General features: G+C 57.6%; 5 protein-coding genes across 5 annotated transcripts; 3 read left to right on the top strand and 2 right to left on the bottom strand.

Annotated features, from left to right (window-relative positions):
- Positions 1–876: 876 nt before the first annotated feature.
- On the bottom strand, positions 877–2,126 carry SED5 (cis-Golgi t-SNARE syntaxin; the record flags this gene model as incomplete). Its single annotated transcript, XM_028636629.1, has 5 exons — positions 877–901; positions 968–998; positions 1,063–1,113; positions 1,180–1,794; positions 1,889–2,126. The coding sequence occupies 5 exons, from the start codon at positions 2,124–2,126 to the stop codon at positions 877–879; spliced, it is 960 nt and encodes a 319-aa protein (XP_028497575.1).
- Positions 2,127–3,623: 1,497 nt separating this feature from the next.
- On the top strand, positions 3,624–12,785 carry D7B24_002421 (uncharacterized protein; the record flags this gene model as incomplete). Its single annotated transcript, XM_028636630.1, has 3 exons — positions 3,624–3,670; positions 3,777–6,963; positions 7,323–12,785. The coding sequence occupies 3 exons, from the start codon at positions 3,624–3,626 to the stop codon at positions 12,783–12,785; spliced, it is 8,697 nt and encodes a 2,898-aa protein (XP_028497576.1).
- A 3,740-nt stretch (positions 12,786–16,525) lies between these two features.
- On the top strand, positions 16,526–18,457 carry D7B24_002422 (uncharacterized protein; the record flags this gene model as incomplete). Its single annotated transcript, XM_028636631.1, has 1 exon — positions 16,526–18,457. The coding sequence occupies one exon, from the start codon at positions 16,526–16,528 to the stop codon at positions 18,455–18,457; it is 1,932 nt and encodes a 643-aa protein (XP_028497577.1).
- A 1,113-nt stretch (positions 18,458–19,570) lies between these two features.
- Positions 19,571–22,762, bottom strand: D7B24_002423 (uncharacterized protein; the record flags this gene model as incomplete). The annotated part of the gene is made up of 5 exons (XM_028636632.1): positions 19,571–20,131; positions 20,270–21,727; positions 21,794–22,077; positions 22,136–22,425; positions 22,521–22,762. 5 exons carry the CDS (start codon positions 22,760–22,762, stop codon positions 19,571–19,573), a joined length of 2,835 nt encoding a protein of 944 aa, XP_028497578.1.
- A 1,520-nt stretch (positions 22,763–24,282) lies between these two features.
- Positions 24,283–26,797, top strand: SSK1 (ssk1 response regulator receiver; the record flags this gene model as incomplete). Its single annotated transcript, XM_028636633.1, has 2 exons — positions 24,283–26,544; positions 26,603–26,797. The coding sequence occupies 2 exons, from the start codon at positions 24,283–24,285 to the stop codon at positions 26,795–26,797; spliced, it is 2,457 nt and encodes an 818-aa protein (XP_028497579.1).
- Between the last annotated feature and the right edge of the window lie 389 nt (positions 26,798–27,186).

Below are 27,186 nucleotides of genomic sequence, written 5' to 3' on the forward strand. Positions count from 1 at the left end.
TTCTCCATCTCCAGCTGAGGGGAGGCCCTCCAGGCCCCCCGCCTCTCCTTCGCCCCCTTTGCAATGACGATGGCCGTCGCAGCGCGCATCACATTGCCCCTGGCCCCTCCCCCTGGCAATCGAGTCTACGCATTGGTGGGAGAGGCGGGACCCCATTCATGGAGAATTCGCTCCACTACGGGCCACCTCTCGGGGTCAGTTCCGCCGACGTTGTTTTATTTTTCTCGCGGATTGATGCTTGCGCCCCCTCCATTCGCCCTGGCAGTGGGCTCTGAGCTTGGCCGAGTTTTTGGCGCTTGGTGCGCCCCCGTTCAGCTTAGTAGCGGCGGCCATCTCGCCTAGTTGGGGGTCAGGTTGGGTAACCCGGAGAGGCTTGTGACACGCTGAACTGCGCAGTGTGGGGGTCCTTTACTGGGACGTGACTAAATGAGCGAACGAGTATGCTCGGTGTCGGGATCTTGGCCTGCGAGAGTTCTACCGCGGGACCTTCCTCTGATGCACTCTCGGCGAGGGGGAGCAAGGAGCCGGCCTTTGCGCCGTCCCCCGCTCCCCGAGTCATGCCTTTTCCGGATCGTCTTGACTAAGTATGGTGAGAGTGTGAGCTTTGTTGTTGCTTCCTCTTCGTTTCAAAGGTTCCGCCCGCTATTCTTCCGGAGCCGTGGGGCTGTGGAGGCCGGGCCCTGTGTGTGTGCATGGAGGACAGATCGCATGGCTCTTCTGGCTGGAAAAAAGAAGTAGGCACCCTGAACATGAGCCTTGCTTGATTATGATATCTATAACGAACAGCCTCTAACCGAAAATGGCGCTCCAAAGGTGCGGCAGTACAATGCTGGTAGTACAAAAGGAACTCAACTCCCCGCGCGGCCCAGCGCGCTCTTAACCTGCAATGAGAACCCAGAGTCTGGCACTCAGTTAGCCATGGATGCACGACACCGTGTGGAAGAATAAGAACCGGATGCCGACTTACAGGAAGAAAATCATGAGCACGCCGAACATTTCTATTCCCAGCTCGATCAGCACACGGTCACACGATTGTCCATGGGGGGGTTGAGGATGACTTACTTGCGACGAGCCAGCGATTGCTCGATACTCGTCCCCAATACTTGAGCAGCTCTATACTCGGATTAGCCTGTATTCCGCGAAGCGCTCTGGGCAAGGTCAGAAGCCTAGATGTCATACCTTTTTGCGCGCCCTCGACATTGTCGACGACGTCTTCCGTGTTGGCGTCAATTCTCTGGATCATCTCGCTCTGTTCCGATACCATCGTCGCCAGCTGTCCAAAAATGCTGCCCAGCTCGCCGATGGTCTTCTCAATAGCCTCAATAGCCTCGCCTCTCTGGTTGATGTAGCTGTTCTGCGGTTGCGCCTCTTCCATCATGAGCAACTGCTGGTCACTCGCGGGGTTCAGCGACAGGAGGTCAGCTCCCGGAGACGGCGTTCCTCTGTTTGGCGTGCCATAGAGCGGCGATGCCGATTGCTGAATGGGCGGCTGCGTGTGCTGCCCAACAGACGAGATGAAGTTGTCTGTCCTCGACCGCGATGCCTGTATGTTCTTCGTACGCTCCTCCAGCACGTCTTTGAAGTTTGCCGACACATCCGTGAGCTTGCCCTGCAGAAGAAACACGACGTTCTTGTTGTGCTCGCCCTCCTGGTCGGCCTTTGGGTGTTGGTTCCTTGTCAGCGCTTGGAGCTGCGAGATCTGCTGGTTGATGGAGGACAAGTCTTGCTTGATGATGAACGTCAACTCGTTGATTTCGACAGGCCTGTCGTCGAAGAGGGTTCGTCGGCGGGCGACTGCGCGGCACAAAATGTTAGCTCGATCCCACGGTCGCAAAGATGCCCGTGGCCCGCGGCCAGGCAAGTCCGCCGACAGCAGCCCGTCACTTACGTGTCGCCAGCTTTTCCAGTTTTCCCATGGTGCCTGTGATGCTCCTGCCGATTTGCGCCGCTTGGCGGGCAAAGTCCGACCTCCTGGGTCGTCCATCGCCGTTGGCGGCGGCCTTCTGCTGGTCCGTCAGAAGAGACCGGCGTTGCGCGCCGACTTTGTTGGAAGCCTGGCGACGCTGCGCCTGGGCGAGGACCGACTTGAACTCCGAGGTGCGGTCCTGGATTGATGCGACGGCCATGGTGGCGAATCGACTGCGAGCGCAGGCAGGTGTTTCGTTTGAACGGTGCGAAATCCTTGATACGATGGTGTTTTTTGTTGAGGCTTGTCCCCTTGGCGCCTATCGCTACCGATCGTGAACGGTGTATTAAGAATGTAGGCGTGAGTTTGAGAGGCCCGAGTAATCGACTTGATGCGTAGAGTGTTAGGGGTATATCGGAAAGTACGGAGACGTGGCCTGGCAACGCGGGATGGAGCGGCGGCAAAGTTTAAAATCGGCGATAGGTGTCAAAAGGCGCAAAGCAAAGATCGTGAGGTGAATCGAATATGCCTGGTGAAGTTCGGGTTCTCAAGTTGGGTGTCGGCCGCGTCAGTTCCAAAGGGTAGAAGAAGCACAGTAGTGGTAAGGTCAGGGGGCCCAAGGTGCAGCTGGCGACAGGAACTGGCTTCTGGTTGGCCTTTTGGCTCCTCTGCAAACGTGGTGTTTCTGCTGGCTCGTTCTGGCTGGCCCCGGGCTTTCCACCCCTTGTTTCCTCGGGCGGGGCGACATGAGTGGCCCTGGTTACATAATCAACTAAGCCAGCTCGCGCGACCGATGATGAGCCACATTCGGCACCTCCATGGCCCAGACACTGTGGCTTGAGCAGACAAGTTTTCCGTCATCTCATCATAAAGGTACGGAGAGCTTGCCAGCTACCAAGGTAATGCTGCATGCATTCCCTTACTTTCGCCCTTCGACAAACGCAATCTTTGCTGACATGTATTGCTGGCACTCACATGCCTTGTGAAGGATGGACCTAGACTGCGCCACGCTAACTGTCTAGGAGGGAGCTGACAACTCGCCAAAGCTTCGCCCCCTACCTTTGTTGCTCTGGGTTTGATTGCAGGCGTCCCCATGCCGATCTGATCCTCCTCTGCCTGTTGGCAGGCAATGGGACGTGGATGCTGAACCTACCTCGATGGCCACCTTCGGTACTCGGAGGTTCCTCTGCTGCACATTCGCGTACCAGTGTGACTTGAGGATCCCCAACAGGACCTACCGTCTCGCGCCCCGCCCGCCGTAATCATAATAATAATAGCACCAACACCCCAGCTCATCTGTGAAGCCCCATTGTAGTGTGCCTAGCAGCTCCCCTTGTGCTGCCGAGTCTTGCGAATCCCAGCTGTGCCGTCCGTACTAGGGTGGCAGGGTGACGAACCACGGCCAACGTGACGCCGGTCGTACGTAACCCAACCCAGAGATCCTCGTGTCGAAGCCCATTTCTTCTTCTCCAACCCATACCTCTGCCATTCGTTGGGAAGCCTGCCGTCTGGCTCGTCGCGCAACTTGCACCGCGAACGTACTATTATTATTATTATCGCTACATCGCCGGCACCGAGGAAAAACCCAATTTCTCAGAACTCGAGAGGAGGGCCCCCTCTCGTTGTCGCGGTCGTCTTACGACACGATCCAATTGCTCTCCGCGCTCGTCGAAAAGCATGAGGAGATAGCATCTCTAGTTCACCAAACGCCGACGGGATGGACGGCTCATACCAAAACCCCTATCACAGGGCCAATAGCCCCATGTGAGTTCTCTTCAGCTCTGCTTCACGCTGCACCGTCGCCATCCGATCCCCTGGTCGCACCAATCCTTTAGTCACAATCGGAGCCCTTTTAACACCCTCTTCTCAGGAGCCCGGAAACGCCAACGAGCGCCCCGTATCGCGCCAACGTCAACCGAACCAAGACAAGGAAATGGGTAGAGGCAAAGACGCAGAATTATGACGGTGACGACTGGGGAGCCGACGATTTCGACGAGCAAACCGAGCCTGTGCCTGTGCCGCCCTTGCGACCCACCGGTTCACGTCAGACCAGCTTGTCCAGCCAGACATGGAATCAGCCTCCGCCGATGCCTCAAGTAGGCCATCGATATGCATCTGGTCCTCAGCCTAGCCTGCACATTCAAACGCAGCCGGTTCAGGTGCCATCGCAGTTGTCGCAGTCGCAAGCGGAACAGCAGCAGCCTCGCGAAATGACAGCAGCACCCGAAATCAAGTCCCCAGTGGGCCCCGAGCCTTCTTCGTCAGTCTATAGTCAGGGCACAGGGCAGGTCGTTTCGCCTCAGTCCGCCAGCTCTGGGGCTGTCACTGCGCCCGTCACCGTGTCAGAGCCCTCGAGGTTTCCTCCGCGCAAGAGCAGTGTCAGTCAGGGCGAGCCCCTGGCAGCCCAGCAGCAGACGACCCTACCCTCGAGTGTCTTCCGCCGTTCAGAAGAGGATACCACTGCAGGTAGTTCGCAGTCATCCCATACTGCTGGCAAGAACGCTGAGGAGTCTGTCGCATCTCCTCCTGGGCGCTCGATTGCTCATAATGAAGGCATAACTCCGGCCCACACCAGTCTAGGCGGCACCTCCCGCGCTGGAACGCCTCAGGATACTGTTCAGGGGGGCAGGAGCGACGACGGATTTGACCGGACACCTTCCCCCTCAAAGCTTGACCAAGGACAGACGCAACAGGCATCAGTGCTGGGATCAGCACCTGCTCCCGTTGAGCAGCCTCAGCCTACCGAGCGTTTCAGTACTGCAGTCATCGCTGAGCCGCAAGCTATTCTTCCCTCCCGCCGATACGAGGCCTCTTCACCGACTTCAACCGTCGAGCAAGCAAGCAGTAACGTCGTAAGGGCCCAGGAAGAGCCTCGACGATTTTCCACGAGCCCTCAGCTTCCAGATTTGGCGCGCATGTCCATGTTCGGCGACGATTTCTTCGCGAAACCACCTCTAACCTCGAATGCGCCCCCGGTCCCCACGCTTCCAGAGGAAAGCGAGCCTTCCCCTCAACTCTCTTTACCGTCACAAACCTTGCCTGCAATGAATCGGTCGACCACACCACCGAGGACTGATACGACCACGATCCTGAGCACTGATCAGACCGAACCGCCAACTCAGCCAACTCATGATATTTCGCCCAAGCCAGATGAAAGGACAGCCGAGGCGGCGCCGACTTCGAATGTGACAGAATCCCCAACTGGTGACATTGAAAGTCGCGAGCCTTCCCGCCCCGAGCGCGCTGAACAAAAACGCCCATCATTTCCTGGTGGCTGGGTCACCGAGACTGCAACCCCAGCGGCGGAAACTGAGCCCGCAGCGAATCCCATCGAAAGTGCCCGGACTGAACAGTCAAACATGCCAGCAGTTTCCGACGATGGGAGCGGCTCTCTTGCGGCCTTCGAGCCCGGTCCTTTGAAGGGGCTTCAATCCACTTCAGGTCCTGGGTCAGTGACAGCCTCCGATGATCACGTACAGCGCGCTGCTAGCCCCGTTGCATCTCTTTCGGTCTCCCCCGCACCTGAGGGACAGTCATCCACGCTGGCCGCTCTGCAAACTCGATCTGTCGATGACCCACCTGAGAAGTTTGCTGCCCCTGAGCGACAGTCCACCCTGAGCACGATCAACTCTCCCTCGCCGATCAAGGAGAGCGATAAATTGAGGGAGGAGATCATTCGAACTTTAAGCCCAGTCCGTCCGACGCATGATAATGATGCGACAGGAGACAGCAAAGGAGGCCTCTCAGTGTTGCCCAGCCAGGCCGGTCGGGAAAGTACTTATCTTCATGGCGTTTACGACGATTACTGGTCTGGGCCCGAGGACAGACCATCTCACAGCAAACAGGATGATACTGATCCTGCTCCTGCGATTCCAGCCACAGATGGGACCATGCTCTCGTCACCGCGCGATGTGTCTGATATTCCACCTTTGAGCCCCCGTAGTCCTCGACGAGAGCCCGTTGATGTACCCGCTGTGGTTCCTGAAGTCAATCTGCTCCCACGTCGATTCTCCTGGGAGGCTGGCAACGAGGATCAACCGCAGTCTGCGGAGCAAAGCAGCGCTGTTGCCTCGGCCCCGCAGTTCGCCGTCAATGTCAGCAGCGGCCCGTCTTCTCAACATTCTCAGCCTCTCGCGGCCTCCATTGGGGATCCCGAGGAGCCAACAAATGATGACGACAAGCCACCATCCAGTGCGGCGGACGAGCTTCCTTCGAGGCTGGCAGACAAGTCACAGATTGGTATCTTGGACAATACGGCTCTAGTATCGCATCAAGTCTCTCAAGTCAGCACTCTTCCCAGGGAAAAGCAGGATTCGGCCGGCCCTGAGCCACCGTCTCCAATTTCAGCAGCGTCCGACAAACCGCCGCCTTTCAAGGAAGAAGCAGAACCCAAGACGAGACGCTTATCGCTGGCAGACGAGAAGCGCCTGCAGGTCTCCACGTCGGACCAGACCTCTCCGCTCCCTTCCCCTGGAGGTCATCCCGCGTTAGCAGAGCCCACCGTAGCAGCGGGCCCCGAGACAGAAGGTTCACCGACGCAGCACCATATTCCAGCGCAGTCGACACAGCCGGCGCAAAAGATACTATCATTTAGGGAGATTCTTGACTTACCAAGCCCCGCCGACAGAATCGCCAAGTACAATGAGACGCGAGCGCAGTTTGCTTCGATGGACTCGGGTCTCAACAATTGGATTGTTAGTCTGCAGTCACAGCATGCGGAGCACGGTGCTGCCTCCCCCTCGTACCACACGTTCGTCACTGCGGCACCTCCAGGCAGTGCATCGGTACAGCGATCGCCGACCAACGCACCATCGGCGTCGCAGCAGCCTTACTATCAGCAGTATTTGAATGCCAGCTCGCCGAACGCGACTCCAGGTGCTCCTGGCCGGCCATCCACGAGCAACATGGGGACAGCGGCTTCACATTCTCCTTCCAGCGATTTCAAGCACTCAAGTGGTCAAGTTGGGGCGAAGGGCAAGGAGCTTCTGCTCGGGGCGGCCAAGGCGGGCAAGGGACTGCTGAGCAAGGGCAAGAACAAGCTTCGCGGCGGCGACAAGGTATTTCCTTAATCATTCCTCTTTACCAGGGTTACTGCACAGGACATGCCTCTTCTCTCGTCATCTTTATTTCCTACTTTGATGGTCGGATGATTCTTATTTTAGCACCCCCATACAGGCCAGGGCCGTGACCATGACTTGACTCGGACAGCATGGGCCACGAGCCCTGGACCCTGAGCCATGAGCCACTGGCCGGTCTATGTTACGTTCTGTGCGGCTGGCTCGGATGATGGCACGGTGTATGGATAAAGAATGACACGACTTCTTTTACACGATCATGTATTTCCCTTGACGGCTTTTAATCTCCACAATGACTTTTCTTGAGGTGCCTTGTTTCTAATGCCTGGTTGTTTTTGCAGAACGAAGAGTCCTCCTCCTCCTCATCGCCGCCTCCGCCTCAATCCAAAGCCAGAAATGATCGCCGCGCCTCATGGGGTCTTAGTCTTGGACCACGATCCTCGGGTCTGAAGGGCGACGCCGACCCACAATCCAACTCACCCCAGCCTAGGCGCCTTTCGACTGTCTCGAGCTCGGCCCCTAAGATTCCTCAACCTTTGCGCTTGTCTCCCTTGGACACATTCCCAAACTCAACTGGAGTTCCGTGGGCTGCTTCGCAACCACGGCCGCGCACTCCCCCGAACGAAGTCAATGCGCAAGGAGACTGCCAACCAGAATTGGTGTCGCCGGTGTCGGATACACACTCCATGCGTAAGGCGCAACATGGCGATAACACCAACGATGAATATTATGCAGCCGACAGCGTACAGATCCCACAGCCTATCAGTAAAACGCAGCCCTCGTGGGATCCGACCAATGCGACGCCTTTGTTTGAAGAGAATGACTTCGACCTCGGCCATGCACAGCCTTCAGATATCCCGAACGGCCGTTCTGTTGCTCCTGCTGACAATCGTGATGACGACTGGGTCGTGGTAGAGCCGCAGGCTCCTGGCGAGCCATATCGCATGGTGCCGTCCGGGGTGAGCAAGCAGCCTGCCTCTGGCCCAACGACGACACCAAGAGCGACATCATCAGAGGTTCCTCGGAGCAATGCCACCCACACTCAACAAGCTCCGCCCGAGACCTCGCCACAACGCAACTCCTCTTTCGTTGGGCTGCCTCCTATCAGACGAAGCTCCACCTTTGGCATCAATTATGCACGCAGAGCAAAGGAACGCTTCTCGCTTGATGAAGACGAGATGGATAATTTCTCGAGGACATCCACCCTCGATGCCAACGCTGGCCCCAGCACACTGTCGTCGCAGCAGCAGCAGTATAACAGTGCTGTCGCCCAACAGAGTGGCGACCTTCCAACTGGAACTGGGGCCCAGACCCGTGATTCTCAGCAGGGGCTTGCAGGAGACACACTGGGCGCCTCCAGTCTTGGCCGCACCGCTTCCTATGCTTCATCTGAGGTTGATGTCGGTGATGATCCGGAGAAACCGCCCGTGGCAGAACCTGCGCCGTATCAAAATCGGAGGACAGCGCCAATGCAACACCAGAACATACGGTCCCCGCCTGGTGTTCTCGGTCAAAACATATCTGGCGGTAATCCTGTCCAGCATCTTCCACCGCAAGGGCCTTGGAAACTTGAGGAGTCACACTTGTCTGAACCTCTGCTTCCAGCTAGCCGAAGCCGCCATGCTCCTGATACCAGCCAGTCGTATTTCGGCTTTGACAAGGAGATTGGTGTCACGAATCCGGTTCCGGCTCAGCAACGCTCAGCTGTACAAATGCCTCCTCGTCAAAAGTTTTCAGAGACGCCGCCTTCATCTGCCCGTCGTTATCCGGAGCTCTTCTCTCGGGCAGCCGGGCAGCAGCAGCAGCCCCCACAGCAACAGCTGCAACAACAACAACAACAACAACAACCACAGCAGCAACAGCAGCAGCAGTCGCAAAAGCACTTGGATCAAACCATGTCGCGGACATCGCAGGATCTACCGCCCCAGGTATACCAGCAGCAGCCACCGAGTCGGGAAGATGTCATGTTGCAACGAAGTAATACATCCGAATTCCAGGTCCCGGGTGTTGGTCCGCCACCTGAAGACCACCGTGGCCGAGAAAGAAGGGGTTCGGGCATCTTCAAGGAGATTGGTGGCCGGTTCAGGACTGCCTCTCGCGAGCGTAAAGGCTCCGTCATCGAAGGCAGTGGTTTCGCACAGCAACCTGGTGTTGATGTGCAAGGAGATGAGGTTTCGGAGTCAAGCTTTGATACGCAGGAGCTTCGTGAGCGGAAGAAAAAGCGCCGGTCTAGCTTCTTCCTAAGCCTCAGGGGCTCCAAGCCTGCTGGCAGCGACGGTCCGCCAGGCGCCAGCGGAGATGACACGGCGAACTCGTCGGATGTTGCTGAACAACCCCAGACGCATACTCAGCTCCAACAACAATTTGCTGATCAACGCAAGAGGTCATTCTTTGGAAGCACGCCTGGTAGTGGACTGGGACTTCCGAGTCTGTCACGGACCTCGACGTCAAGCAATGTGCACGAGACTGAGGGTAGTTTGCACAGCCATCAATCGCCCAAAAAGCGACTGTCTACGTTGACGGGCAAATTCTTTCACCGATCTTCGGGTCAAGTTGAGGAGCCGCCCAAGCCAATGACTGCGCAGTCCACAACTCCTTCTCTTCAGAGCCGTCTCTCGGGTCTTCCCAATACTCAACCCGGAGTTCCCAGCCCACTTGCCGACCACCGGAGGGAGAGAAGCGACACAACTACTTCAAGGCCTCCTACTGACCATGAACCCCAATATCAGGACCAAGGTGACGCACATGACGTGAAGCATGCAGACCGTGGCCGTAGAGCGTCCGCGGGCAACTTTTTGGCTGGCCTCTTGGGCAACAGAACTTCATCCAAGCCTCGTGAGGCTCACCCCCAGCCTGAGAGGCTGCCGCAAGATCAACCGCAGCAATTTCATTTTCAACGACAGCCACAAGCTCAGGCGGGCCAGGGTGGCTATCAACCTTCTCCGCAACCCGTCTTTCAACCAGGGACGGGCGACGCACAACACGTCAACAGCCAGTCTCCTCCGCCTTTCCGCACCCAGGGACCTCCTGTCCACCCCGTTGCGGGTGTTGCTAGTCCCGAGCAACGTGGGCAGAGCAGTTTTCCTGGCCCTCAAAAGGCCCCCGACAACACTCGAGTGTCTGTTCAGCAGGTGAATAGTGACACAGATGAGGCAGGGTCAGACACTGAACAGACTGAACATTCAAACGTTGCCACGGCAGCCACCTTGCAGGCAAAGCCAAGTGAAGATTTGCCCCAGCCGCAAGTCCACACTCGGCCAGTTCCTGATGTAGGCTCCCAACCACTTGGACTACCAACCGCGACTGGAATGAGCAACGAGGTCAGCCCAAACGCTTCGCCTGACTTTTCGTCGGTCAACCACCAGACCCATCTCGATTTTGGCGCGGGAACCGAACGAATGCCTTTCAGCCCTGACCATGTTCAACACGTTCAGCGCATCGAGACACAGCAGACCCCTCGGGGCCAATCTGGCACTAATCTTGAGACTCTGGGCCAGCTGCCTGCGCGATCCATCCAGAAGCAGTCTTCTGGGGCCGATTTGCTGCCGCCAAGAGAACAGTTCTCTTCTTCACCTCGGCTGAGTAACGGCTATCAACCACCCCCATCCGAAACATCGCTCCAGGATCGACGAGTATCACACCTCTCTATGGGATCATTTCAAGAGCCCTCGACTCATTCAAGTCCCAATTTGTCCTCCCAGGTTGATCCTCGAGTGCAGCGACCTGTTTCCATTTCGCCCGTTCCTCAGGGGCTGCATCAGCCGCCCGGAACGTCTATTCACGCTCGCGCGTCGGCACCATTGCTCACGACACAGACGACGGCCCATAATGGATTCCATCATGGATACGGCCCTTCGCAGGCACCCGGGCAAAGCTTTGGACCGGGCCTTGCGTTTTCGAACTCTCAGGAACCCCCAGAGAGCCGTCGCTCAAGATGGCTCATGGGGAAGTCGTCACAGCAACCCGTGCAGACGTCACAGCCGAAGCCTGAGAAGGAGAAGTCGGCAAAGTCCATATTTAACGCTTTCAAGCGCTCCTCGAAGCTCCCTCCTGCCAACCAGGCTCAGCCCGATCTCGCTGCTTATCGAACGAATTCTCATCAGCTACATCAGCAGACGATGCAGGGTCGGCCGCTGATTTCCGAACCGGGTCCGCAACAGACTTCGCAACAGTCATTCTCGCAGCGACAGCACCAGGAAGCCCAAGCCCATGGCCAGCCTCAGCAGCTCCTACATGGTCCAGCAAATCATCTCGCACAAGGCCAGGCACCTCCGCTGAGCCACCCTCAACCTACAAATGGGCATGCACAGATGGGCCCGCATCATCTTTATCAGCAGCAGCGAATATCGCCGGCCACTGTGCCAGTGCCTGGGCATATCGATCCACGTCATAACTCGTTCAACAGCCCTCATCAACCACATGGGCGATCGCCAGAGTTGGATCAGCGAGGTGCTCGCAGCCCACCGCAGCCAGCCCAGTCCGGCGGATACGACACAACGACTACACATGAGGAACATGGCCGAATGGGCCAGGGCTTAGGGGGCCCACGGTTCAGGCAGAATGCATCTGCAGACCAGTATCCAGCTCCTATCCACCAATTGGCGCACAATCAACAGCAGCAGCAGCAGCAGCAGCAGCAGCAGCAGCGGAGCTTGATAGAACCTCAGTATGATCAAGTTCCTATTCCTCGGGGTTACGAGGCCGTTCACGGGGAGGGCAGCATCGAACCTTCACCCTACTTGTACGGACGCAGAGTGTCCGGGGGGTTCCAACAACCTTCATTCGAACAGCAGCCGAGTAACAATACCGTAGACCGCAGACAATTCTCGGCAGAACAGCTCTATCGTCCCTACAGTCACACGCAACAGGTCCAGCCAGCCCTGCAATATGGTGTCTCACCTCCCCTGGGCCAGCAGGCTAGCCTCCGCGACAGCATAGCCTCGGGTAGTTCCAGTCAAAACCTGCCTCGCGCCGGACATCCTGCAACGCACTCTGGACCACCTGTTGGCCTCGGCCTCGATCGACAGCAGGCTGGGTACGGAGGGCAGAATGTGCAGTATGATGGTAGGGACAACCAACGCCGAGAGAGCCACCAGCTTGTGCAGCAGCAGCGACAGCCCTATTTACGGCACGATGAGGCCGCCAAGCCTTCGCATTCCACAAACTTTGCAGGACAAGGAATTGCTGCCAACAGCATTGCGATCGATACGGGCATGTCCTCCATGGCCAGGAACGAGAGGCGATCGCCGCGTAATGTCCAGGCATCCCAGCACGTTGCCGCCGAAGCGCCCCGAGCGACTAACAACGTGTCCAACTCAAATCCGTCGACCCCAGCAGGCAGGAACCTCAACATAAACGTGCAAAGCGCCAACCATGGGGACCACGACGACATTTACGACTCGACGCCGCGAAGACCCATAGAGCCCCTGAAGCCGACAATAACAGGTGACAGTCAAGTCAGCGCCGGGTCAAACGAGGAGCGGCAGGCACTCCAGGCAAGACGTGAAGCCGAGGCCGCGGGCGCCAGCGCCGACCAGGCCAAAACGACACTCGCCCGGGACAAGAGCACGCGGGCGGAGCTCGAGGACACGGAGGACGAGCGCAAGCGGTCGATCCGGCTCGAGGCGCAGGAGGAGAAGATATTGTACGACCCGGACGAGGATTACGCGCTGGTCACGGACGGGGACGCGGCGCGCAAAGACCCCGACGCGCCGCTCATGAGCGCGACAAGCTACCCCGGCATGGAGTGGAATCCGTACATGGCGGGGGGCTACGATGACCTGGACGAGCCAGCTCACAAGTGATGGGTGCTCATGGCCTCCGGGGGGGGGGGGGGGGGATATCTTGCCATTTTTTCGTGTTTTTTTTTCTCTACCACATCTCGCCTTGCTTCTCTCTCAGGATACCACTTACTCGTTGCACGATATTGCTCTCGCATCTACTTTGTACATAATGCTCCCTGGCTGGTCACGGGCCAAGCATGGGTATGCGATCAAGGGATTGGAGATATGGTTTGGATTTGACCCTTTTGATCGGCAAGTTTTTGATTATTTTCTCCTGTTTACAGAAAGAGGTTTGTTACAAGGCTCTCTCTCTCTCTCTCTCTCTCTCTCTCTCTGATCTTGTCTGGTTCGACAGATGCAGAGGGAACGCGCAGAAATGCATACATTGTCCACTATCCTGAATGGCCTTGCTTCCACTTACTTGCCTCGGCCTCTCGGTGGTCTGGGCGGTCTCTTCAGTGATCTTGTGCCGGTACCCCAAGCTGAGAGGGAAGTGAATACAATACCGGTGCAAGACTGGCTCTGTAGTGATGCCTTCTGATGCCGCTGATGGGCCAGAACAAGCAGCTGGTCTGAGGCGTGCGCTCGCTAATCGAATCAGGGCCCCCCCCCCAATCGGCCCCGCAGAAGGTGCGTCCGGGACAGTCGGGCGGGGTTGCGTGAGATGGATGGCACTGTCGTACCTGGAAGAAACCAACGGGCAGTAGTCAATGGCAAGTCGTTGCCCCCCCTCACAAGCTTCGGTCACAGTCCATCCAATGAACGGCTGGTCACCGTCGTGGAGAAGGGAAGGAGGACCGGGACCGAGTGCGTGGTGCGGCCGATGAGGGGAAGGGAGAGAGGGGACAATGACACGATGACGGAAGTCCGAGCCACGTCGGGAAGCTGCATGGCAAGTCCCGTCCTGTCATGTTTGTGTCGCACCAAGTAGGTAGGCACGGCACAGTACGATCATGAAGCTGGGCGGCCTACAGCTATGCAAGATGCCGCCGCCGGAGGGGTTAATTGGACTGTGTCGTCCCCGACGGCTGCAAGAGGCCGAGCATAGGACTGCAAATGTTTGCGCAAGGTCACTCGCCGAGGGTGAGCTTTTTGACGCGCGCCGTGCAGACGACGGGGGAAATCAACAGTTTGCGCCCCCTCCTGCGCCGGCCCCCTGATGCCTGTCACCCGGGCTGCCGACGATCCCGCCGTCCATTTGCAGTGAGGGATGAGGAACGAGCGTTCGCATCGTATAGCTGGCTAGTCGTCTCCCGGCGGACATCGTGTTGGGGCCGCCGCACCCAGTGCCCATCCGAATTCCTTCTCGGCGCCGGCAAAGGGATACGAGATTTGGAAACGAAAAAGCATACCCAGAGACGAGAACATGGCAAAAAGACTATGGCCCTGTCTTGGGTGAAACGCAGACACCTGTCGATGCTCCATCAGATGCAACCACGATACGATGGGACAACCGAGTCAGCCGGATGCGTTCGATTATGGGAGCCAGCTATTATGGGTAGGTAAGCAGGCAAGGAAGGGTCGGCACGTTGACAGGCTCGCTTCCTCCTTGTCAGGCTGTCGGCTTCATTGATTGATTGTTTGGCGGATGCACGAGAAAGTCAGTTCGGTCGCGTCTCTGCGTATGGGCACCACGCACACAGAGGGAGAGAATGCGAGAGGGAACCCGCGTCTGTCGGATTTCGCGAGATTGCGCGGCGGAGATTGAGCACATGTTCGCATTCCGTTTGGGCGTGGCTGAGGCCGAGGGCCGTTTGGATTGGGAGGGGGGCGGGCGTGGGTGTCGGCGTGCCCAGGGCCTTGAATGGCCTGGACCTCCCTGCCAGTGTGTGCCGGAAGACAGCGCGAGAGCGAGGGGCGCTAGAAGCAACAAGGACAAAGAAAAAGAGCCGAGTCGTGAACACACCAGAAAAAAAAAACGAACGGCATGCAACCTTGAGCGGGCTGTGCCTAGCTCTGGCGCGTGGGTGCGAAGGTGCGAGGCGTTGTTGTCCCGTCCGAGACTCACAGACGCTTCTCAAGACCAGAGGGAAGACAAGGGAAGCCTGCGTCTGTTCGAGAACCATGACGACAAGTCCGTATGATCCCCACCAAGGGTCTTTTCCGAAGTCAGGTCTCTCTGTTGGGAAGATGGCCTTGGTGGCCTGGTGTTGAGGAGATGGGCACCGCAGATCAAATGACGGCGAGGCGTGACCAGTCGGTTGGGTTGGAGCAGACTTGGCAGAAACCTGGCAGCTACTGAATCGAGAAGGTCATGGTGTCATGGTGTCATGATGTCGCGGAGGGGCGTGGGCTGGGTGTGGGTGACGGCGTGACGGTGTCTCTCTCTGTCTGCCCGGCTGCCTGTCTGTCTCGTACCTTGGTAGCTTGGCTCAGAGAGTCGTCTCGGCCCTTGATCCGCTGGAGTGCGAATTGGCACAGGCCTGGCAGTACCGAGCATGACAAGGAGCACGGGGCACAGGGCACTGGACACAGGGCACTGGACACAGGGCACTGGGCCAAAGGCCCCTGTCAGGCGCTGGCGCTGGCACGGTCGCCGGCGCTGGCCTAGAGGCTGCACAGCCGAACAGGCCCCCCTGGAGAAACGCCCCTTTGGCGCCGTGGGCGTCCCGCCTGTCCAGGCCCATCTCGGCTAAACACCGCAGTCCTCGATTCTGTGCCTTCCTCACTCGGGGAGTTGGGGTGGTTTGTGCTGAGAGACGTGCTGAGAGAAGTGGGAAGCAACGGGCTGGGGTGTGCCTGGCAGGCTAAGCGCCCTGTGGGTTTCCCGCTTTCCAGCTCGCTCCTCCATGTCTTTCCCATCCGATTCTTCAGGTCCAAGCAGGTGTAGGTCGAGTTCGAGTCAAGTCCGGCAGCCGCCCCGAGTTGCTCTTGCCTGTTCATTTGCATCTCCGCATCTCGGCCTTCGTCCTCTCTCTTCTCACTCACCCGCCATACATCCATCCGTCCATCCATCCAGGCAGCGCGAGAGTCGAAACCTCTCCATCCGCCACCTACCTGAAGACCCCCCCCCCAGATCATCGGTTTCCCCAGCACCAAGAGACGAGAGACCAACAACAAGATCATGTGGACCTGTCATTAAATCCGCCATACCCCGAGCTCTGCTCCCCCCACCCACCTATAGCACGCAGAAACTCTCACGTCACCTCCGACACGCACCACCACACCACCACGGCTCTCCTTTGGAATTCCTTCGTCTGACGGCCACGAACCCGCTTCCTAATCCCACGCGCTGCGTGCTCCTTGCTGCGTGCCAGCACATCGCACTGTCTCACACGATCTCGTCGACGTACGAATCACCAACCAACCCAAAAGTCAACCCACGACAAGACACACGGCTGAGCACTGCATCGCCTGGCTCCGCTGGTGTCTCGCATCGCTTCGGAACGCAGGCCTCTTCCCTCATACGCCTGTCGGGGGCGCTTGCCCTACATCACTCCGCGTAGCAGCTGCTCGTATCAGTGACGTTCGCTTCTGAGCATGGACTCGTACGTTGTGTTCTTCTTCTGCTGCTGCAAACCACTTCTCCTCCTCCATTCCACATCATCACCCGCCTTCACGTACCACAGGCTGTGCCGCTACTCCATGTGGTGCTCACCTCGGTCATGACCTTTGCTAATGGCGCTTGGCACAGCTTCATCGCCGTCGCCGGATGGGCAGGCCATTCAACGCCGCCCCCCTCCTCCAGCAGCCCCCGTAGTCTCGGCCACTTCCGTTCGCTCTCCTCCATCGCCAAGAGTCCCAGTCCTCAACCGCCACGAATGCCTGGCAAGTTTCCTTCGACCTCGGAGCTCCCCGCCATGTCCGCCTCCGCAAACACCTCGCCTCGCCTACGTCCGCTACCGCTCTCGCCCGACGACGAAGACGCCGAGCTCAGCACCCTACCCGACCCTCGAAGCCGCGCCATGAGCCCCGCCGCCGACGCCAGCGGCTATGCCACACCTCATCACCCCGACCTCAACGCCGAGGTCGCCACTTTGAGCACCAAACTCATCAACGCCATCAACTACCAGACTACCCTCGACGACACCCTCTCAGCCACGAGGTCGGAACTCGACAAGGCCCGCCAACAGATCAGAACTCTCGAAGCAAGGAATGCCACCCAGCGGGAGATGCTCTCCGGAGATGTGTGGGTTCGCAAGCGAACCGTCGAGGAGGAAAAGAAAAAGCTCCTTGCTGTCTTGGCTGTGGAGCAGAGCCAGCGAGAAGAGGTTGAGAGGGAAAAGAAGAAGATCGAGCAGGAGCTGGAGAACCTGACGACAGCTCTCTTTGAAGAAGCTAACAAGATGGTCATCTCTGCGAAAGAGGACGCCCAACGGGACCACGATATGATCCAGAAGAAGAACGACCAGCTCAAGGCCCAGTTGGCTGACACAGAGGCTCTCCTCAAATTTCAACAAGAGCAGCTCACAGAACTCAAACACGTCATGGAACAGATGACCATCGAACGGGAAGAGCTCAGTGTTGCCACCGCGCCCTCGTCTCCGGGATTCGCCAAAGGACCCGAGTACAGGGACGATGACCGCCTCTCGCCCGATAGCGCTGCCCACCACACGGCCCTCGAACCCGTGTCGCCCACCTACCCGACAAGCTTCAGCCACCTGATCCAACCCGTCTTGAGGACCGATCTTGCTTCTTATGAGGACTTCACTGCCCTCGCCCGCCTTTCCAATAAACACGCCACCGGAAACAGGCATTCGTCTGGGTCTATGCCTGGAGCGAACAAGCTTGGCTCTGGACTCGGTGGAAGTATATCTAGCGCGCATCCTTCCAATGCCTCGACGACGTCGCTCTCCACGGCCGGCACGCCTGTCACCACGACAGCTCCTCAGACCCCCAACACACCTGCGTCCACGGTCAGCGTAGGCTCGGCGGATGCTGGCACTCCGGTCCTGGCACTGAGGGAGACGAAATATTTCAAGCGTGTTTTGACCGAAGATGTCGAGGCAACGCTACGTCTTGATCTGGCCCCAAGTCTATCCTGGCTTGCGCGAAGGAGTGTTCTGAGCGCCATGACAGATGGCTCCATCGTCGTGGAGCCCATTCCCTCCACTTCACCTTACGCATCCTACATAAAGCCTCAGTTCTACCCTTGCTCGCTTTGCGGTGACGCTCGCAAGGACGAGAGCCATCTCCGCACATATCGATTCCGAACCAACGAGTCCGATTCTGCCCAGCGTTATCCTCTCTGCAAATACTGCCTCAACAGGGTGCGATCTACCTGTGACTTTCTCAGTTTTCTACGCATCCTGAGAGACGGGCACTGGCGGACAGACCACGACGACGCCGAAAAGGCTGCTTGGGAGGAAAGCGTCAGGTTGCGAGAGCAGATGTTCTGGGCGCGCGTCGGCGGTGGCGTTGTTCCGACCGGTCACCCTGTCCAAGGTGAGGCGGAGAAGAGCCCGCGTCAAAGCCACGAGACATCCTGCAAGGCGGAAGCTGCGACAGCGCCGAATGCCATTGAATCTGGCGATATGGGTGCTGAGCCCGAATCCCCTGGGGACTCGGCCGCCATCGAAGGTGGTGTCCCATTAGACGCTGCCGAGGAGACTGTGCTCCAGCCCGTCACACCCTCACCAAGTAACCGCAACTCAACGCAGACTCTCGAGATCAAGGACGTCACGAATCCGAACGGCGAGGTCAAGAGGCTGTCCATCACAATACCGACTGCTGAGGTGGAGCAAACGAAATGAAGACGTCAGTGAGCTTTTCGACATGAAATCATACTTGCGCAGGAAAAGCCTACGATGTCCCTACCACGACTACTACACACCCTAACGCATATTTATCGACATCATTGTTCGGTGTACTAATATCAATTCTTTATTTATTGACTGGGAAACTCGATCGCTCGTCAGGCAGCTGCGGCAGACGCGACTGTCATGAGGATAGGATGGAGAGGAGGACTGACTAAAAAGCAGAGAGCACAACATGGCATGCATCAACGCGATTGGGCTTTTTTGGATTTCTTTTTTGTTTTCAATTGGCGTTCAGGATGGGGCTCGAGGATGACACGACGAGGAGAAGTTATGAGCTTACTCATAACGTTCTCCTCGCTCTCGGGGTATGCCGACCCCTGGCGCGGACGGACACTGGCTCGGATCCTTCTTTTGGTTTTCCTTTGGCTCGGCTATTAGACATGATGGCAGGTGGGAAGTACAGCGGGCGAGCGCCCGGGGGGAGACATGACTTGGGAGTTGAGGTGCCCTGACATGGGGTTTATTAGAAACGAGTCGTGTCGTGACAACGACTTCTTAATGCGAGATGGAGATGGCAATGCTCTATGACTTGTCACTATCATAATTCTGACAGTGCATCCGACGCTTGTAGTCTCTCTCTCCCTCTCCCTCTCTGCCGACTTGTGAGTCCGGCTACTGAAGAAGCTCAACAATCGACTACGGCTTGCCCGGTACATCACGCGTGAAGATGTATCTAAGATTCCGTCCTGACCAGCCATGGCTTTTCACAGAAAAAAAATCCTCGAATAATGTGCAAAGCGCAGTGGTCATTATGATTTGTATTGGTACACAAGTGTATCGTAAGTGAGAAAGGAGGATTGGGAGGGTTTCCTCTTCCTGAGAAAAGCCCGCCCCCCAAAAGCTGGCACGGGAATGCCGCCCATCATTCATTTTCTATCTCCTCAGCCCTTTCGTCGCTCGAACGAGTCCCTTCCCTTTCCCTCCGTTTTGTTTAGTTTAGTTTTCGCTCAAAGCCAGTAGGGCGGGAAACAAGTTTCCGTGTCCGTCGTTGGCGGAGGTACAGAAATGCCAAAAGGGCATGGAGAGCCCGAGTCAAAACAAGTCGGTTCACAGCTCCTCCTTGACGGTGGCCTCCTTGCCACCCTCACTGGCGGGCTTGGGCTTCTTCTGCTCGGCCTCACGCTCGCCCTTGATGCTCTCGGCAGCCTCGGGCACCTTGGAGTCGGCGTCCGCGACCTTCTGCTTCGTCTCGGGGTCGACGCCCTCAACGTCAGGGTGGGGGGGGGCAACGACGCCGGCCTCCTCGCCGGGGACTTGCACCTCGTTGCCGTTTTCGTCGACGACGCGAGTGCGCGTCTCATACTTGGTCTTGAACTCAACCTTGCCTTCGAGAGCCTTGACCTGCTCGTCGTCGAGCAGGTTGCCGTCCTGGTCGCGGTACTCGATGCGCTCCTCGCGGGCCACGATGCGATCCGCGGGGATCTCGGCGGCGCCCGAAACAGCCTCCTCGTTGACGTTCTCGAGTGGCTTCTGGGCCTCAGCCTCTTCGTTCTCCACGACAGCGCTCTTGGAGGCCTTGGGCTTCTTGGACTTCTTCTTTGAAGACTTTGAAGGCGTCTGCTCGGCGCCAGCGGAAGAGATAGTTGCGGTCTGAGAGTACTGAGCATACTGTGGGGAGCAAACGGGCAGATTAGTACGCGAACCAAAACAACCAAACATGGGAGGGCCTTGCCCCGAAAAGCGGGAAGGCCTTCATCAGCCCCGCACGGGCAGTTGTCTTTGGGGGATCGTCTCGGTAGTACTTACGTCCGTGGGGAAGGTGTTGCAGTCAAAGTCCCAAGTGCCGAAAAGCTTGACGCGGTTACACTCGGCCTTGGTCCACTGGTTGCCATAGGCAAGGGGAGAGAAAAGGACAAAGACGGCGACGGTCAGAGCGAGGAAAATGACGGCGCCGGCCTTGTTGACAATAGTGTTCTTCTGGAAGATAGGAAGGCGGGCAGTGAAAAAGTCGAAGATCTGGCAGAACGCAATGACGGCAAAGTAAAGAGCGGGGAAGTAGTGGTGCAGGAAAAGCTGACGAGCCATGAGGTAGAAAGGGAAATAGTGGAAAGCCCAGCCGAGAACAGAGGTTCCGATCTCGTAGTCAAAACGCTTGAAAATGGTGTTGGAGTAATCACCGCAGTTGCGCTGCCAACGGAGAACGGCAAACGCCTTGAAGAGAACATAGACGGCGATGGCCAGAGTAGAGCTCCACCAGACGATGGGGTTGCCGAGGAGATAAATCTGGCGGTTCTGCCTGCCCCAGAAGTTGATGCCTCGCTTCAGGACGGGCCAGGCCTCGGGACGGGAGTCCCAGGCGTGAGAATCGACAAGGCCAGCGTTGGTCTTCCACATGACACGCTGTAGCTCCCAGAACTTGCCGAAGAAGCCGGGGTGGCGGTAGTTGACCTTCTCGACGTCTTCTCCGAGCTTGGGATGCTGGTTGGCCTCGATGTACCACAGGCTGTTGGGGAGGGTACCACCCTTGGCGCAGGTGACCTCTTGCTGCTCGGAAGCCCAGTCGGGGAGCTTGACCTTGTGCGAGAAGAGAACGCAACCGGTCATGACGTGAACGAGCCTGAACTTGGTCTCAATGGTGCGGAGCCGCTCCTTGGCGACGGCACTGATAGACTGCTTCTTGACGATTTCGACACGGAAGTAATCGTTGGCATCACCGTCAAAACCCTCGTATCCGTACGCAGAGACTTCGTTCTGCCAGTCAGCCTCGGTGACAGGAGGGCGGACATCGTGGGAGTGCAGACGTCGGTTGGTCTGAGTGTGGTACAGGCGAAGGACGGCGCCGTTCTTGATGTAGACGGGGTCCAGATCATCCCAGGCACTGGTGCCGTTGATCACCAGGCCATTGATGTCAAGAGGCTGCGATTGGTTCTGCAGCATCCAGACGTTGTTGTCGTCCTTGTGGGGGTACAGGGTGATCTGCTGCTGCTTGCTGCCGGTGGGGTACATCAAGGGGTGCGAGTGCAAGTAACCGCCCTGTGTGTTGACGTGCCTGATGCTGACCCGGCTACCCATGATGACATCGGCCGCGACATCCTTCATGCCCTTGTTGTTGAGGGTCGATTGGAACTCGGAGCTCATGAAGCCGTCGCCGTCGCCAGGGTTGACGAGGCACACAAAGTGAATGGCAAACATGGCCAGGTAGAACGTCAGAGGAATGACGATGAGGCAGAAGACACGGGCGAAGAAGTGCTTGAACCAGATGCGCTGATGAATCGGTCAGAAATGCGCCATCGCCGGAACATGCAGCACCACGGAAGTAACAATACGTACCAGAGTGACCGTCTTGGTGTCGCCGAGCAGAACCCACAGCTGAACCAGCGTCAAGCTGCCGACCCAGGCAATGGTGAAGAGGCCAACCCACTTGATGCTGAGGGTGGTACCGAGTCCCAGACCAGTCATAACCAGCCAGAACCACCAGCTCAGCTGGAACGCCTTCTCGGGGCCAAGTTCGTGCTGGTTGGTGAAGGAGGTGAAGGCGAGAGCGGTGAAGGCAGTGGCGACCATCAAGGGCGAATCGAGAAGAATGAGGCGAGCCTGGGTTAGAAGGCCGTTCTCTGCGGACATGTCAGCCTGAGGTCGGGAAATGCACACGGGTACCATGTTCCGACGGACCAAAAATAATCAGGGCAGAGCCCATGGTGGCCGTTGTGGTGCGGCACCCAGTGGCCTTGAGAGTGAGGAACATGGCGGGCGCGAGAAGGATACCGCAGATGGCAGGGAACATGCGCATGGCCACGTAGGGTACACCAGGCTCAACGTAGTCCTTGCCAATCTCCTTGAAGTCGAAGTTGCCATCGAAGCCAGCGAGCCAGCCGGTCAATGCGATAAGCATCTTGGCGAGAGGTGGATGGACATCCATAAAGAATTTTCCCTTGATATATTTCGACGCGAAGCCACCGAAGCTGAGAAGAGGCAAGGTTAGCATGACGTTTCGACTGGGGCGATCAACGGAGGGGTCGGACGCCCGTGAGAAGAGAGGGTCCGGAGGGGGACGTACTGGACCTCATCGAAGACGACGCTGGAAGGCTGGTAGATGCGGAACAGGCGCACAATGGCGGCGAGAATGGTCAGAGCGACGACAATCTGGTAGTCTGTGCCGGGAAGCAGAAAGACATCGTTGTCCTTGACGCCATCGGACTTGTAGCTCGTCTTCTTCTGCCTCTTCGCAATCGTCTTGGACGAGTTGGCGACGGGTTTCTCTGCGAGCTTGGAGCTCGGGGCCACGCTTGGTGGAGCCATGGCGGACGAACTTCAGCGCGCAAGGCAGGGCGAGGATGAGAGACGAGTGATTCGCGTCCTCGAGGCCGACGTGTAGACCGCTTGAAGAAAAGAAGGGATCCGAGTCGTTGGTCGAAGAGGGACAAACGGACCAGGGGGAAGGAGGTGTGATGGACAGGTTAAATAAAAATGGACGAAGGAGTGTCGTGAAGAGAAGGTCATCAGCTGGCCGTCATGGAGTCGCACTGCTGTCTGTTCTGGACGGAACAATTGCCTTCAGCAGAAGCGAGGTTCTATTGAAAACGACAAACGACAAACGGAGGTCGGGAGTCGACGAAGGGATCGAGGTGGAAAGGGAGGGAAGACGAATCCGTCCTGCTTGCCTGTTCGTTCCTACGTGCTTCGTATCGTAAAGGGGCGCGGGACGCTACACTGCACCTCCATCCAACCAGGAAGCACCAACAGCTCAGCTCTAAGGGGGGTCCAAAATTGTGGTTAAGTGGCCTCACCGGCCTTGGGGGGGGGGGGCGTGGTACGTGGTACAGTGGTATGTGGTAAGTTTCGACCATTCAACCAGTACCGACCGGGGGGCGACTAGGGGGCTTATTATTCATCGACTTCCCCATCGACTGCCCTGGCAATTTAGCTGTATCTCATTGGCTTATGGACCAGCCTTATTAAGGTGGTATAATTTTGTGCAAGAAATGGAACCCCCAGCTGTTGTACCTTCTAAGCGTGCCCCACAAGCAGGGTCTAAAGATACCTGGCAGGGCATCGAAACTTTTGCCTGTAACTATGTACGTGTGTGTGTATGTGTGTGTGGGTATGTGTGTGAGGACGCGCATGTGCTTCTGCTGAGTAAGATTTCGTGCTGCCAGCTGTTCGCAGCTGCCGACCTGGTCTTCCTCTCAGTACCAGCCACGTGACTCAAGATCGCGATCTGGCTCTGGCCACGGCTCTGTTTGGCGCCTCATATCTCCCCCATCGCCTCCTGTCTGGTCCGCCAGCTCATCAACTGGTCTGGACCGTCCGGGGCGATCAGATCGGGAGTCGTGCCCCGTTATAATTCACATCAAGTTGCTGCCACTCTTGGTAATGCATCTGCTCCTGCTCCTATCTTGCATACAGAGAGAAAGAAAAAGTCCTGTCACTGGAGGGCTCGAGGAGAGCTCAAGTGTTCCCCCAACGGCTCCCCCATTGGCAGCTAATCTTAACACCCAAAGCAGCATCGTGCTTCACTGGCTCAGGAATCGGCCGCTGTCTTTTCTTCTCTCTCACCCTCTCACCCTCTCTCTCTCTCTCCGTCTCTCGGGGACGGCCTGGTTCTAGTCTCGAAGCGCCTTTAACTACGTTTGTCCATCGGCTTGTATTCTACGCCGCTCAATTCTTTCCTCTGCCCCCTCACGCCGACACGTCGCTCCACGTGTGGTGTCACGCCTTCCACCACGAGCCAGAGGGCAAGCCTTGTCTCACACGCCTCATTTCGCTCGGTATCGTCCCATACTTGTGCGTGCGCAGTGGCCGAGCTGGGCCTTGTCCCCATGGGCAGCGATCTCAAAGCTCGCCTCAAAGCTAAGTTCTCTCGAAGAAGTTCGACGTCGGGTTCCGTCAAGTCGGGCCACAGCCACAGCCACGGCGAGACGCAGCTTTCCCAGCGAGACGAGTCAAGGAGTCTCGCCTCGACAGACAATCACTCGCGCCCTGCCTCTGTCCGCCTTGACCCTCAGTCCAGCAGCAACCTAGGAGCGCCCGTGCCCGACGCCGATGAGGCACCCGTCCGAATCGTGATTTCCCCTGAAGATAGCACGACAACGTCTTCGTCCACGGCCTCGACGTCGCCCAGTGAAGAGGTGCAGCCGCAAGAGTCAGTTACCCGTGACCCCAGCTCCCAGCTGTCAGCCGCCCCAAAGCGGCGTACGGCTAGTGATGGTACTGGAAACGATCTGCACCATCCCATGGCCGCAACCACGTCCAGTCTGGCCAGCATCAACGAAAACCAAACCTTAGTTGACGCTAGCATCGCCGCAAGCCCACCTGCCACAAAGCTCCCTCCCTCTGTTTCCACCTCTGCTCGCAATACTGCTGCGTCCTCCGCTGCCGCTGCCGCCGCCGCCTCCGCTGCTGTTGCCGTTGCCGCTGCCGCTGCTGATCCCGACGACGACGACGACAACGACGAAGACGAAGACGATCAGCTCGACCCGCTGCATTGTGGGCCTGCAGCCTCTGACGTTCCAACACCCGCGCCTGCGACAGCGCCCGCGCCCGTGCCAAAATCCCCCTCCGCCTCCTCCATCGCAAGGCCGACCGGTCCCCCGCGCCGGCAGAGCCTTCTCCCGAACCGACAAGACGCCCTCATCAAGACTCTGCTGCAAGCCGCCAACATCAACGAGGCAGATTTGACTGCCGACCATCTGCTGTCGATCAACGCCAACATGGTGACCCGCAAGATCTGGGTGAAGCGGGCCGGTGCCTCGGCCACTCTGATCACGATCAACGAAGAAGACCTGGTCGACGACGTACGCGACATGATCCTGAAGAAATACACAAACTCCTTGGGAAGACACTTTGACGCCCCCGACTTGACATTGCGTATCTTTCCGCGCGAAGAGCGGCAGGAGAGGCTTTTGGGTCCCGAAGAACCCATGGGTCGCACCATCGACGCATACTTCCCTGGCGGTCAAACCGTCGATGAGGCTCTCGTTATTGACATACCGACCCGACGAACACCTCGACCATCGCCGAGAGGCGCCGTCTCCCATCCGACAGCCGTATACTACGCCCATGACACAGGGAGGCCCTCGGAGGCTGGAGAAGGTTATTTCCCACCTGTCGGCGCCATCCCCTCCCCCAACCTCGAAGTCCCCGGGGCTGCGCCAAACGGCGGCCCGCCGCCGCCTCACGCAATCCACATTCAGCACACAGGACACCTCCCACATTCAATATCGATCCTTGGGACGGGCCAGGTTCCCCCCATTCCCTCCCCCGGTCGTTCGCATGCGTACAAGACCCGACCGAACAGGCCACAACTCGGAAGGACGCATACGTCATCTCCGACCTTCATCAACGGCGTGCCATCTAATGTGGGTGGGCCTCCCACAGCTCATCCCGTACACTCCTCGTTCCATCCCAGGTTACCACCCTCAAGAACGCAGTCCAACGCCTCGGCCGAGTCAGCTGCCATTGTGCCACCAGCACCTCCCCTAGCTACACCTCCTGCTCCAGAAATGCCGTCGACGATGCAAAGAATCTCGACCCCGCCCCCGAGAATTGCGTCTCCACGTCCTTCCAGCGCTCGGCCGGCAAGAAAGAAGATCGCACCCGCTCACCCCGTGCTCCCATCCGGGATGCTGGCCGGTGGCGTTCCCCCAATCAACGTGCTCATCGTCGAGGATAACCCTATCAACCTGAAGTTGCTCGAAGCGTTTGTCAAACGTTTAAAGGTGCGCTGGAAGACTGCAATGAATGGCAGGGATGCCGTCAAGAAGTGGAAGGGCGGAGGCTTTCATCTCGTGCTCATGGACATCCAACTCCCCATCATGAATGGACTCGATGCCACGAAAGAAATCAGACGACTCGAGCGCGTCAACTCGATCGGTGTCTTCTCGTCGTCTGCTTCGGGCGTCTTCTCCGGATCAGTGACGAGCGAGCCTGAGGGAACGGAGGGCGACATTGAAGACAAGGATCGTCTCGCCAACATTGAGCTGTTCAAAAGCCCGGTCATCATTGTTGCGTTGACAGCCAGTTCCCTGCAGAGCGACAGACACGAGGCGTTGGCTGCCGGCTGCAACGATTTCTTGACCAAGGTACGTCTCCGCAGATGCCGACTGAGGCCACGGCACGAAGAAGCTAACCATCCTGCAGCCGGTCAACTTTGTGTGGCTAGAACGCAAGGTCATGGAATGGGGATGCATGCAAGCCCTCATTGATTTCGACGGATGGAGGCAGTGGAAGGACTTTGCACAGGATGCCGAGGAGAACGACGCCGCAAAGAAGGCGGCGGGCGCCAAGGCGAAATCGAAGAAGAACCGATTGTCAGTGACGACGGCAGCGGCATAGGATATATCATGAGGGGCAGCACACGATTAAGCCCCAGTCTCCCAACGGCAGTTCTTTTGTTGTACAACGTATTGATCGTGTACAAAGTAATACCAAATCACCAGCGACGCCAGGAAGAGGAGCTTCTTCTTTTCGCATATATGAGAGCAGAGTACATTAATCCTCGAGAACACATACACACACAAATACATCTACATGAATACTACGCAATGTCAAGACTTCTCCCACAAGCGTCAGGGCTACGGAGAGTAGCGTGTTTCTGAGCCAGTGCAGCACGTTTACTACCAAGCATGGACACATTGTGATGAAGAACCAGTATATGCCAATTGACTTGAATTTTAAGCCGTCATACTTTCAAGTATTGCTTTCTCACGGCCCGCCGACCGCCG

Source organism: Verticillium nonalfalfae (genome assembly GCF_003724135.2).
Source record: "Verticillium nonalfalfae strain VnAa140/NRRL 66861 chromosome Unknown scaffold_16, whole genome shotgun sequence".
NCBI classification, from domain to species: Eukaryota; Fungi; Ascomycota; class Sordariomycetes; order Glomerellales; family Plectosphaerellaceae; genus Verticillium; species Verticillium nonalfalfae.